This window comes from Zosterops lateralis (genome assembly GCF_965231275.1).
Source record: "Zosterops lateralis genome assembly, chromosome: 2".
Classification (NCBI taxonomy): domain Eukaryota; kingdom Metazoa; phylum Chordata; class Aves; order Passeriformes; family Zosteropidae; genus Zosterops; species Zosterops lateralis.
In genome coordinates this window covers 31,844,460-31,857,922 of record NC_139763.1, presented here as the reverse complement: position 1 = coordinate 31,857,922, position 13,463 = coordinate 31,844,460, and the positions used below count along the sequence as shown (strand labels likewise).

At 42.9% G+C, this 13,463-nt stretch overlaps 3 protein-coding genes across 4 annotated transcripts in view; 2 read left to right on the top strand and 1 right to left on the bottom strand.

The window, feature by feature from the left end:
- The window catches only part of MRPL30 (mitochondrial ribosomal protein L30), a 143,006-nt gene extending 130,246 nt beyond the window's left edge, over positions 1-12,760 (top strand). The window contains exons 2-6 of one of the 2 annotated variants that reach the window (XM_083885133.1): positions 10,444-10,485; positions 10,791-10,871; positions 11,327-11,473; positions 12,272-12,345; positions 12,427-12,760. In XM_083885133.1, coding sequence (XP_083741259.1) covers positions 10,444-10,485; positions 10,791-10,871; positions 11,327-11,473; positions 12,272-12,345; positions 12,427-12,559 — 477 coding nt within the window. In that variant the 3' untranslated portion in view covers positions 12,560-12,760. Of the gene's footprint in view, positions 1-10,263; positions 10,486-10,790; positions 10,872-11,326; positions 11,474-12,271; positions 12,346-12,426 lie in introns of those variants that run through there. The other variant, XM_083885132.1, reaches the window with a different exon arrangement.
- On the top strand, positions 3,072-4,687 carry LIPT1 (lipoyltransferase 1). Its single transcript, XM_083882083.1, has one exon. It carries the CDS (start codon positions 3,467-3,469, stop codon positions 4,583-4,585), a length of 1,119 nt encoding a protein of 372 aa, XP_083738209.1. The 5' UTR covers positions 3,072-3,466; the 3' UTR covers positions 4,586-4,687.
- MITD1 (microtubule interacting and trafficking domain containing 1) lies at positions 5,934-10,258 on the bottom strand (the record flags this gene model as incomplete). The annotated part of the gene is made up of 7 exons (XM_083885131.1): positions 5,934-7,812; positions 7,900-7,960; positions 8,283-8,398; positions 9,070-9,156; positions 9,239-9,375; positions 9,823-9,924; positions 10,105-10,258. 7 exons carry the CDS (start codon positions 10,256-10,258, stop codon positions 7,717-7,719), a joined length of 753 nt encoding a protein of 250 aa, XP_083741257.1. The 3' UTR covers positions 5,934-7,716.
- Positions 12,761-13,463: the final 703 nt, after the last annotated feature.

Below are 13,463 nucleotides of genomic sequence, written 5' to 3'. Positions count from 1 at the left end.
ACACATGATAAACTCCAGTCTGAACTTACTCTTAATTTTTAATGCCAGGACTAACATATTAGTCATTGTGAAGTTAAAACATCAGAGTATTACAAGGCTAATTAAGCTTTTCTTTATTCCACCAACAAAATCATTTGAGAGAAATTACTTTTTATGTTTTCTTATATAGGAGTTCTTATTTACCTCTGGCTGCATGTATCTTTTCTTGGAATAGCACAGACAGGGACAAGCAGACTGTGCCTTTGAAGAAAGTGATACAAAACGGGTAAGAAGGCCATGTGAATCTGGAGACTCCTATTGCCTGCTCATGGCAAGGATATAAACAGCCTTTGAAAGAGGCTGCTTTAGGTAGTCCCAGAGTCAAGCTGAGGAACCAGACAAAATATCCTCTCTTCTCTGCTAGACAGAGGCACAGGTTTAATATTCTGGAAACAGTGCAGGGTGAAAAACGGGGTTTTTGGCAAGCAGCCAGCATTAAGCACTCATGGATACAGCTTGCCTTTTCAGACATTAGGAGTGAATAACACCTCTGAAATACAATCTCCACCTAAAGCCAGAAAAGAAATCGGAAGATTTTAACTTCCAGAAACAGAGCTAGAGAAACAAGTCTTTTTATTTTCCCTTTCCCCATCCTGGATTTCAGATTTTGGCATTGTGGAAGAGGAGACTCTGCATTATCATGTTTATCTCCAAAAGAGATGTGAAAAGGGCATTTCATATTTTCACAACTTTAATAAAATTATTCTTCATAAAAATTAATTTTAGGAGTGAAATGATACATTTTTAATTGGTTTTGTTCTGGTATGTCTAAGATATCCTCTAAGGGACATACAGTGAATTATCTTTTATATCTTAATGCTGGTTAATGTTGTGCAGAGCAGTTGCATTGCTTTTTGTATACCAAAAAATGCTTTGTTGATCAAAAAAGAGATTAAATTCATATGCAGGACTGTTCTAAAAAGTGAAAATAATATTTGGTGTATTTTACAGATACATGATTTATACAATAGTAGTTGAGACATAAAAAAATTTAAACATCCAATCCAGATGAGATAAACAAATTCATATTTTTTGTTTATTGTCAGACTATTTCTAATTATCTTGCTGGATTTGTCTTCAACAATAGGAAGGCATTTATTGTTGCATGTGTATTTCATCCTTCAGCCTATCAGAAATAGACCCATGACATTTTTATCTGTCCACCTACTATTCTGCACACTTTACCTTTTTTACCAAATTATGGTTCTAGCTATGAAAACAGTTTTTGATTAGAAAAACACAGACTGCAACAGCTCTCAGTAGGTTTTTAGGGACACCTCGTGGCAAAATGACACATTGCAAATGTTCAAGAATCAAGTGCCAAAACGGAGAAAAGTGGTCCCACATTTTGGGGGGGTTTTAGTAACATCAGTTGCCTCACAAGATGCATTTCCATATTTCTGACCAGTGCTAGAATGCACGAGTTCACGTTTGCATTTTGTCAACTGCCTTCAACAATGATTTCCAGCATATTTTCATGGACAAAGTCCATATGCTTTTTACCTTGTACATTACAGAATAGTTCATTCCAGTGAAAAATTATTACCAGTCTAATTCAGCAAAAAGTTATGTCCATTTCAAATTGCTTTATATATATTTTTTTTAAATATGACAATACAACATTAAAGGTGCTGGCACACACATTACATCAAGCTTCTTTTAGAGTCTCTTTCTCTCACTAATCACCACCAGCACGCACGTTATGATGGTTCCTTACTTTTTACTTACCCTACTACCCCCACACAGTTCTTTTAAGGCAGAATGGACAAAGGCATTTAATGTACCTTTTGGAAATAGACATTTATGAACAAGAGAAATACATCACATATTTGCCCATAGGGATACTACTGTGGATAAAAAACTTCAGCTGGCACTGAAGATTGTCCCATGGTACAATCTTAAGCTTAAGCACAGTAAGCTTAAGCACAGACAATAGCTTTTGAAGAAGAATTATAGCTAAGGTCTGGTAGTCTTTAAGAATGGCTTACATGCAAATCTGAAGACAATCTGCTGCCGGCAATACATCTAGTCTTTGATCACTTTCCGGCTTATTAATGAATTACGCTATTGACATTTAGCTTCTATCTCTTCATGCGCACCATAGAGAGTGTATTTCACAAATCTCTGTGCATTTGCGTTAACTCTGTCTCCTTGTGAACTCATAAAAGCTTGTAGCATCCAGAATATCCTGCAGAGAGGAACTGCCCATCTGGGTCTTGCATGAAAAATCACCCAATTTATGCATCGTCCACCGGCCTCTTGTTGCCCCCTCTGTAAATATTGTGGGCAGTGCCCATAAGTATCTGGAAATGAAGGTGTGAAGAGGATGAAGTCAGGCTCTTCTTAGAGAGAAGGGGTGCCTGGAGGTGCTTGGAGGTGCCAAGCAATAGGATGAGAAGCAACAGCCAGAAACTGATGAACGGGAAATTCTACCTGAACATGAGGAAGACCTTTAGTGTGGAAGTGACCGAGCACTGGAACACACTGCCCAGAGAGGGTACGGAGTTTCCCTTACCGAGGATATTCACGAACCGTCTGGACACAATCCTGTGCCCTGGGATGACCCTGCTTGAGCAGGTTGGACCAGATGACCACCCAGTGTGATCCCTCCCAGCCCGACCGCTTCTGTGACCTGGTCATTCTCGCTCTCCCCAGCTCCCTCCCCCGCCCAGTGCCGTGCCGACGCCGGGACAGGCGGGACCCCGGCACCCACCGAACCCCGAGCCGCGCCTGCAGCCCGCCACCCTGGCCCCTCCCCGGCCCTCCCTCGGCCCCTCCCCGGCCCTCCCTCGGCCCCTCCCCGGCCCTCCCTCGGCCCCTCCCCGGCCCTTCCCCCGGCCCTCCCCCGGCCCTCCCCCGGCCGCAGGGAGGCGCAGTGCCCGCCCCTGCACCTCTCACCCGGGAAGCGGAAGGCGCTCCCGAGGCCGGCGGCTCCAAGGAGCCCCTAGGGAGCGGGACAGGGAGCGGGCCGGGCGCCGGGAGTGCGGGGCCTGGCGCCGTGAGTAGCGCGGGGCGCCCGGCGGGGTGTGCGGGCGGGGACGAGGGGACGCCGCGCCAGGAACCCCATGGAAAAGAAGGCAGAAAACCTTAACAAAGCTGGACTACGCAAATTGAAACCGCATTAGTAAGGCTGCGTTGAATGAAGGGGAAAATACACATTCCCTTTCTTCCTTTGGTCTTTCAGGCCCCGGGACTGGGAGGAGCGCTGCTCTGGCACCGCCGGCTGTCCCGGGGGCTCCCGCCAGGCCCGAGCGGCGTCACCGGGGACACCGGGCCTTGGAGCGCCACTGCTGCTGTGGGAAGAGCCTGACCGCCTCATGCCCGCCGCTGGCCTTTCACTCCTGTCACAGGAGCCGGCTGCGCTCCTGCCGCACTCTGCGTTAGCAGAGCAGGCATTCCTTCCATCCGCTCTCCAGTTATTAAAAACATGGTACTCCAGTCATTTAAAAACTGCCTTTGGCGGTCCTGCGTCCTCAGGACTCCAAAAGCTTGCTTCTGGAGCACAGCTAGTGGAGGCCTCATTATCCAGTCCGTTTCTAATGATGTTTATCAAAATCTAGCTGTGGAAGACTGGATCCATGACCACGTGGATTTAGAGAAGCAACAGATCCTTTTCCTTTGGAGAAATTCCCCTGCTGTGGTAATAGGGAGACATCAGAATCCCTGGCAAGAGTGCAACCTCAGGCTATTGAGGCAAAAAAATATAAAACTAGCCAGGAGAAGAAGTGGAGGAGGGACAGTTTACCATGACTTAGGTAATGTCAATTTGACTTTCTTCACGACCAGAAAAAAATATGAACGAATGGGAAACCTGAAGCTCGTTGTGAAGGCACTGAAAGCCTTGCGACCCCAGTTAGATGTACATGTCACTGACAGATACGACGTCTTGCTAAACAAGCAATACAAAATCTCAGGCACTGCTGCAAAGCTGGGAAGGACAACTGCTTATCACCACTGTACCTTACTCTGTAATGCAGATAAGTTTGTTTTATCTTCTGTGCTAAAAAGTCCTTTTAAAGGGCTAAAGAGCAATGCCACTCCTAGCGTGCCTGCCTCAGTGAAAAATCTCTTTGAAGAGGATGCTAGTTTAACTTCTGAGAGAATCCTGGATGCCATTGCTAAAGAATATGCTGTGCAACACCAGATAGATCACCATATCACCTTAATAAATCCAGCTGATGAGACTCTGCTTCCTGGAATTAGTAACAAAACTAAAGAACTACAAACCTGGGAATGGGTCTATGGAAAGACACCAAAGTTCAGCGTTAGCACATGTCTTAACATGGCCTATGAAGATTCTGTTCTTGATGTTAAAGTAAATATGGATGTAAAGCATGGAAGGATTGAAGCCTGTAACATTGATCTGCCAGAACAGTGGCTGCCACCAGGACTGTACAGTGAACTGGTCAAGAGTCTTATTGGCAGTAAGTTTTGCCCAAATGAAATCACTATGCTAGTGACAACATTGCTAAAGGTGTGTCCACAGGACAATGAGTTGCACAGCAGGTGGAGTCTACTATGTGAGAATATGATAAGGTTAATGTGACTTGCATTTTGAAAATGTAAGTTAAATTTCTGCTGCTTTTTTATTTAATGTATTGAAAAAAAAATTAAAACATTCACTAGTAAGAGAAAAATTCAGCTTGTAGAAAACAAACTGTTCAATCTTGTCCTTTTTTTAATATTACAATTAAATTTCACACTGCCTGAACCTGATGTTCCCAAACTGTAGGATTGAAACCTCTGCTGGCAAGACATAATTGCTGCTTGAACCATGGAAGAGGGTGGGGGCATCCCAAATTGGCCCTGCAGCAGAGAAGGTGCTAACAGCTGACACAGATGGAATGGGGTGGGTCCCAACCTGCATCCTGCTCCTTGTGGACTGGAGCCCAAAGGCCATGTCACAGCCAGTGAGCTGTGTGGAGATGATGTTCCCTGGTTTCTGATTGAAAGTCCTTTCTTGCAGAGTGCTGGTGCCCCTGTGCCTCTGCTGTAGAAGCACTGTAGTGAATCACTGTAGCCCACCTCGGGTTAGGGCTTTTGTCCACGCATGTGCATGAGGAGGGGAAGATTAGGAAGTTCAGTGTGGGGGTTTATGTGATGAAGGCAGGAGAGGCTAACTGGGACAGAGGCCACATGTGCCTCCTCTGTTCTTGTGCCTAGCACAAAGCTGGGAATCTCTGCTGCCATGGGTACTGGTATCAAAGCTAAACATTTGGAAATACAGATCTAGGAGAAAGAGGTTCCTTATGTTACCATCTAGCAAATGATTTTCCTGTAAAAGGCAACAATGAACTGAAAGTGACAGTTTTAATATTAAATGATAGCTATATATATAGTAAAATTATGAAAGAAAGGCTCAAGATGTATTTAACTGTTGTTGAAGAGTAAGTGCAATGCAATTTTGATTAGGTCAGAACAGATATCTGAAAGAAGGCTGTGGCCTGGTGGGGTTCGGGCTCTTCTCCAGGTAACCAGTGACAGGACAAGAGGACACAGCCTCAAGCAGCACCAGGGGAAGTTTAGGCTGGGCATTAGGAAATAATTCTTCACAGAAAGAGTGATTGGGCATTGGAATGGGCTCCCCAGGGAGGTGGTGGAGTCACCATCCGTGGAGGTGTTTAAGAAAAGACTGGATGTGACACTCAGTGCCATGGTCTAGTTGACAAGGTGATGCTAGGCCATAGGTTGGACTTGATGATCTCAAAGCCTAGTTAATTCTGTGATTTTCTGTTTGAAATTGCTGGACTAGGTTAAAAGACACAAAGCTTCACATTTGGGAAATTACTGTATTTACAGTGAGCCTTCTCCAGAACATGGCTGGATCCATAAAGCATTACACAGCTTCCTTGAATTTCCTGATGTAGTGAAGAAATCAAACAGATGATTGAAGCTACAAAAAATAAAAAATAACCTTTATTCCCATCAAAAATAGGCATATGTTATACACAACTGAATAAAATTCACAAGTGACTAGAAACTTTGTATCACAGCAGCAAGCCAGGGAGCTCCTATGGAATGTTTGGGGGAATGACTTAATAGCACACAGCTCTGTGGCACATATATCATTCATTTTGCTACACTATTATTCATTGATGCAACACTGCAAAGTTGAAATATTATTATGAGAAAGGATAAAGAAGGCTGACCACTGGCAAATTGTGACCCAGAAAGCAAGGCAAAGACCAGCTCCACTTCTTATTGATTACTGTGGAATAGATTTGTTGTTAGAAGCAAGAGGAAAAGAACAGCAGCATCAGATGACAGAAAAGGAAATAATAAACCACAGTAAGAAAAAATAAATAATGGAATACACTAACCATCAGGAAAAGAAAAAAGTTCCAGCAATAAATATGTTACTAGAATACAGAGGCCTACTGTATTACAAGGCAGAAGGTGTAAGGCACGTGTCAGTCCTGAGGCTGAGAAGATTTTGATGGGACCTGAAAAAGAGGCCACTACCTGATTTTTATGTCAGAGTGTATGACTTAGGCAGATTCTTGCTAACAAAAAACTTGTGTAAGAAAAAAAAAAAAAAAAAAAAAAAAAAAAAAAAGCAGTACCTCTGGTAATACCTTCTGGTTTCCAAACGCTGAAGGAATGAAAAGGGAAGACTGTCTTTATTCTAAAGAGCATATTGCTTAGAATCACAGAATATTTTGAGTTGCAAGGAACAGAGAAGGATCAAGTCCAGCTCTTAAGTGAACAGCCCTTTCAGGGATAAAACACATGACCTTGACATTACTCACACTATGCTCTGACCAACTGAGATGCTCAGGGTATCCAACTTCTGAAAAAACATAAAGTTATTCTTTTTAGGGACTACCTTAGTAGTGTGGCAAAATAGCTTACTGCAGTTGAGAGTGGCATGAAAAGCCAGTCATTGGAGGACTTGAAAGTGAGAGAGTAAGACTGGGAGAGGATCACACATCCTTTCCACACAATGCAAAGGATGGATATCAGGTATATGACCATGCATCATGGAATAAAAGAACACACAGCAGTGACAGGGAAGAGAATACAGCTGTTTGCAGCATTCCCAGTCCAAAGTCCATAATGCAGAGACACATAAGACAACCCTAAACTGACTGTGTACTGAACACTACCATGTTTGTAGGCAAAGGGCTTGGAAAATGGAATGTGAAATTTGGGATTACTAGTAAAGTCTGGGAAATAAAGCATCACAGGATTTACAAAACCTCAGAAAAATAGTAGTCATTACTAGAATACAGGAATAAAAGGAAATAAATAAGACTGCTTATAAAAGAGGACATGTGGCAGCCCAGCTTCCAATGATTATGAGGTGGTCAGTTAAAGATATAAAATTCAAAATAGGCTCAAGACAAAATCAACAGTAAAAACAGAAATGACTGTAAAGAGGCTTTTAAAAGACACTCTTGAGGGTCTGATATGAAATCAAGATAAAATTTCAATATGGATTGTATAAATTAAGATTACAGAAGTACAATGGACTCGTGCAGTTTTGTTTTCTCAGACTGGAAAGTCTCAAATATTCTTAAACATCTAGATTATAAAAGCTGTGGTGCACTAAGTACTCAGAAGAGTTGCTTCTGTGGGCAACCAGCTGGACTCAAGCAACATCTTTCATTACATTTCATTACAGCCTTAGATTTTATGCTTATGAAAACACTTATTAAAAACAGTGATCATTTCTGATCACATTTTCTTTGTGTGTTTAGTGTGAAAGACATCCACTGTTGTTTCATGACAAGGTCTCAAGTCAAAGTCACAGTATCCAATGCTGAAACGACCCTGCAGAAATGAACAGAATTGGCATGTTGAGCATATACTGTAGAAGAGCTCATTTTAAGTTAATTAAAGAAGGCAAAGCATCCTTACCTGTGGTTTCTTAAAATAATCAAGACCCCTTCCAATCTTAATCATCCACCCATTGTTGAATCTGTTTTAAAAATGCACAAATTTGAATACTGTGAGTATGCTGAATAAAAAGGTTACATCCACATGATGCACAAGCTCCTTGCTTCAATCACAATTATTTCCTAGCATCACCAATACCTGTGTGAACCACAGAAGACACCATTCTGTAGAGAGACAACTAATATTCACAATTAGAAAATATGAAACTACGGAGGGCTGATTACATCCAATGAGGGCCACTGCCTTTTACTTTGTTAACCACAGCTATAGTTATCTCAAAAGTTAGGGTTAAATAGTTTGACTTCAAATAACTGGCATTTGGTCTTTTTTTTAATATCACCCACCTGATTTCTCGATCATGTATTGAAGACGAGAAGTCAATATTCAGTGTTACTCCATAATTACTCAATGACTGTTTTATTTCTTCCAAGGCAGTCATCTGTTGACTCTTCCCAATACCCTATCAAAAATAAAAATAATGTGATAGGGTTTGGTTTTGTTTTTTTAAACCATATATTCTATTTCTGGTCACCACTTCTTAAACTCACGCACCAAACTTTTTCAATATCAAAGTAAACCAAACGAAAGTAAGTTGGATGAAGGCAGATTTACAGTTTCAAAGACAGGATAAAAAGCAGACAGACTACAGGTATATTTGCTGAGGGATGTGGAGGAGGAGCTCACTCTCAGCCCTTTGAAATTAGATATGTACTCTTTGAGCCAAAATAAGTGTGGTAATACTTTAAATAAGTGCAGTGGTAGCTTGAGAGATTTCAGCTCATGAAAGCCTCTAAAATGACAAATACAGCTGTTGGAACAGCAAAAAAACCCTTGTCTCAACAGATGCTTTGGCTTTTATGACATTTTCCACAACAAAACTTTCACAGAAACTTCAATTTAAGATTCTGCTTACCCAGAATTTGTTAACCAGAAAACTCTGAACTTACAAAATTACTTATGTTCAACTATCACATTTTTATTTTTCTCTTAATCTGTGTTTTCTGCTGAAAGCATCACAGCCTGACTATATCAAGCCCTAATAAGTAGGAACAAGTCTGTATTTTTACATTTTGTTTTGCATGTGGCATCATCTGAGCACAGGGAAATAAACCCCAAAATCTAGACACTTACCTCATCATAGGAAGTGAGGAGATGGATTGTTTTCACCTTGCAAGGTCCCTTAACTAGCATCTCGCAGAATCGTAGAAAGTTATACAACTGAAAAAGTTTTATTTAATTTAGTAGCTTGGAATTTCTCTAGAGGCTACATCTGTATCAGTTACACCAAATATCTACTTGCCTGATGAACCTGCCTAATGTATGGGTCCTCCACCCAAACTTCAGAAACAATCTCAGTGAGGTACTCCTGGAAAATCTTTTCATAGCCAAAACCTGTTGCATTTTCTTCTATCCTGATTTGCTTATGGTATTTACCATCTGAAAGGAAAGTAAGTCTCTTTTTAACTAAAGGTCAGGACATAATTTCCGTGTTAAACCACGTCACCCATCAAACATTCACGTAACAACAGACAATTAAAAGCAAAGGGGTACGTTGGTACATCACAGCTCATGGAATCACAGAACGGGCCAGGGTGAAGGGACCACAATGAGACATTTGGTCCAACCTCCCTGCTCAAGCAGGGTCATCCCAGAGCACATGGACAGGACTGTGTCCAGGCAATGGGTTATCTCCAGAGAGGAGGACTCCACACCCTCTCCGTGCAACCTGTTCCAGTGCTCGCTCACCCGCATAATAAAAATCTCTTCCTCATATTCCAGTGGAACTTCCTGTGCCTCAGTTTGTGCCCCTTGCCCCGTGCGGCCATTGGCACCTCCGGGCAGGGCCTGACTCTCCTCTTGGTGCCCCCCTTTAGGCATTTATACCTTGTTTCTCTTTCTCAATGTGTTTTTTAATGTCCTCGGCTCTGGTCATGTACTCCGATATCTTCTGCCGGTAGCGCTGCTTTTTCGGCTCATCTTTGGTGGCTGTAAATGACAAAAGTCACGGGCCAGTTAAACACCGGGCCGACCCTGCCGAGCCCTGCCTGGCCCGGCTCTCCCGGGAGGAGACGCCAGTTCCAATCCCCCCGGGACACCGGGGTCCATCCACCCCCGCCGGTGTGTCCCCAGGGCCACCCCAGCCCCGAGGCGGGGCCCAGCCGGTACCTTTCACCACCTGCAGCAGGAGGTCGATGCCCTCCTGGTAACACACCAGCGACTCCTGGAACCGGCCCGCCACATCCAGCTGCACCGCCCGCTTCACCGTCTCCGCCCCGGCCCGCTCCAGCGCGGCATGGCCATCGCTCCCCGCCCGCGACATGGAGCGGGACGGGGACCGGGATGGCGGCGGGAGTGGGACGGGGAACGGGGACTGGGATAGGGACGGGAGCGGGAACGGGGAACGGAGGGGCGGTGTCGCACCTTTGTTCTTCCGCCCGCTCGGAACTGAAGTGCCGCAGCCCGGGTGTCCGGACGGGACGAAGGGTGCACACCGGGATGGCGGCGGCGGCGGGCCGGGCGGGCCTGGGCCTTGCGGGCACCGGGAAGGTGAGGATCGGGGGTGGGGAACGGGTGTATGGGGAATTCGGGGGGAGGGCGAACCCAGGTGAGGATCCGTGGGGAGATCCGGGCTGGGCCTGAGGCCTGCAGCCTCCGGGAAAGGGGGGATCCGGATGGGGTTCCGGGAAAGGGATCCAGAGCGGAGTTGGTGCAGTCGGGCCTCCTGTTCGGGGCTCCGCTGCCGCTGGGAAGGTGGGGATCCGGGTGGGGCTGGGACTCGTAGCCGTGTCATGTGTTCGCAAGTATTTAAAGCTGTAAGGAAAGGACAGATAAGTTATGTTCTCTCTTTGCAGGTGCTGGGCAAGAGGATGGAGGGGATGGCGTCCCCGGTGTGGGTTCGTTGTCTCTTTACCAGGTCGAGAATTCCAGACTCGGTGTGTGCTTGACTTGCGCTTTACATTTTTACATTTACGGTTTTAGTTTATTTTTTGCAAGATACAATTTGGTGTCAGTTGACTCTTTTCCCTGAAATCATTCTTAAAGCCTGTGGGAAAACTTGCCATCCAGAGGCTGAGCACTGGCTCCTGATAAAATGCACGTGAATCAGGTATTGTGCTGGTGGTACAGGGTGTTGTCCGTGTATTTCTGTGCCGTTGTGTGGCTCAAGAGTTACTGTATTTATCAGCAAGCTGTCATAGAAATATGTTTGACTTCATGTTATAAAAGCTAAATTCGAGGTCACTTTGTTGGCGCTTTGACCCTCTGAAAAGAAAAATATGTAAGAATTTTTACCAAGGTTGAAATATGTTTTAGGCAGTAGTTAACTGCAGTGCTGATGACCAGATATTTAGGGAAAAAAACTCTAGTTTTGTGAATTTTTTTATTCTAGGTATTTCAGCCACGGCCTGAAGATCGTGAAAAGTATGGCGGTAACCCTGAGGAGCCTCACAAAATCCACGTTATTACCAGAATAAAAAGTGTTGTTGGTCGCCCATATTGGGAAAAGAAGATAATCCGTGATCTGGGACTGGATAAAGTATGATTGTTGGTTTTTATACTTGTGTGTGTCAGAAATGTAGCACTGAGGTGATGGGTCTTATAAGGACCTCCATTTTGCAGTCACAAACCAGAATTACATTTATAGCAGCCATAAAGCAATCTGAGGTGGTGATGATGTGTTTGAGAGCTGAGGGGAATGTTTGTGGCAAATGTGCTTTTAGTGGGAATTCAGAATATCTCTGTATGGTATTGTGCCACGTTGCCTGAGGAGAACTTTACCCTGAGAATTCTTATAAAATAATAGAGAAATCGGTTTGTAAATACTTAGAATTCAGGTCCCTGTGGGTCATATTATTCAGATATTGTAGAAAGGTAAGTAAAACTCACTTATCAATGAAAAGGCTTCCAAATTCAAGACTCTAAAATTTGTGTCAAAGATGTGTTTATCCAAATTTTTCAGGCCAACTGCACATTGTGCAAAGATTTGTCTAGTCAGTGTTATATTGCAGAGAAAAAAAATGTGTGCTTGATCAATTTAAGATATAAATGAAGAAAGCAATTTTGCCCCTAAATTCTTGTATTTACATTTTTAGTATTTTTAACAGTTGAAAGAAAATACATTTATAGCGAAATAGAAATAAAGATAAAATTGTCTTTTTACTGGAATCAAGTTTTGATAGCATATTTTTATGTATGTTCTTGATGCATGGCACTTCTCTAAATCTTACATTTGCAAATGTGGTTTATTTTTTTTACTGGTAGTGTGCAAAGTTCAGTGAACAAAGATTTGAGATTTGGCAACACATTTGTAAAACTTGTTTTATCCCTTATGTAGGCACATCAGCCAAGACTGCACAAAAATATCCCTTCTGTGAATTCCAGACTGAAAGTTGTTAAACATCTGATAAGGTTTGTTAACTGTTTTTGGAACATTTAATGTAATTCCCTTCTAGTCACAGGACTTCACTAAGCAAACTCTTTTGCCTGTAGAATACAGCCACTGAAACTACCCCATGGGCTGCCAACAGAAGAGGAAGTGTCCAGCACCTTTCTGACAACCAAGGGAGAGCTTGTCATTAAAAAGCGCCTGAAACCTGTGGAGCAGAAAGAAATTGAGTCATGAGGTGTGCTGGTTGGATTTAGATTTTATACAATAAATATTTTAAATCCCCAGTTAAGAGTTTGTGTATAAAATGTAAAAATTCTTACTCTGGTATGAGAGGCAAAGGTGATACTGATGCTTAAAGAAGGATTGCAGGTGTACAGATATGGAATTCAATGTTGTTAATAGTTACCTGAAATATTAAATGAATTATAGGCTCTCTGTCTTTGTGTTTTAATTTTGTGGCTAGATTGCTGCAGGTTTTGGCTAACTTTAATTTATTTATAGAACTTTATTTATAAAGTCAAATAAGCAGAGAAGCAAGTAGACTAGATCTAGCTAATGATGATGAGGACATTTCACAGCCAGCAGTAAAGATTTACAGCAATACTGCAGGACTTTCACTGCACAGATGAGGGAATTGGAATTGGAATTGGAATGCCCTCTGTTTAGTAGTCACATGAGAATTGACTGGCTGTCCACAGAGAGTGATTTACAACAGTTATGCAGATCTCATGCTTGTTCCCTAGCAAACAGTCTGTCATCTGGCTTCTCTTGTAGCTGACAAAACATATGAGCTCTCCATTTGGGACTAACAGGAGTTATTCACCACTTGGTTGGTTGTCTAATTTCAGGAAACCTGCTGTCTTCATATGTATCCCCTGATCCTAACTGATGAGTAATAATAGCCTAAGAACCACAGTCTATGTGAAAGTTAATGCTTTTCCTTTTCTAAAATGGCAGATGTTAGAAATGTAGAGACTCTGAAGCAAACCTCTGATGTGAATTAGAATTACAGGCTGCAAGCTTATAAAATACTACTCTGTATGTAGTTTTATTTACAGTTTTGAGAACTGTGGCCAAAGTTAGCAAGCTGCTGCTGTATCAAATGATAAAGTAGTTTGCATTCCAGCCAGGATAAATT

Excerpts from the sequence above, each read along its gene's own strand:
- LIPT1 (XM_083882083.1), top strand. The coding sequence starts at position 3,467 with ATGGTACTCCAGTCATTTAAAAACTGCCTTTGGCGGTCCTGCGTCCTC.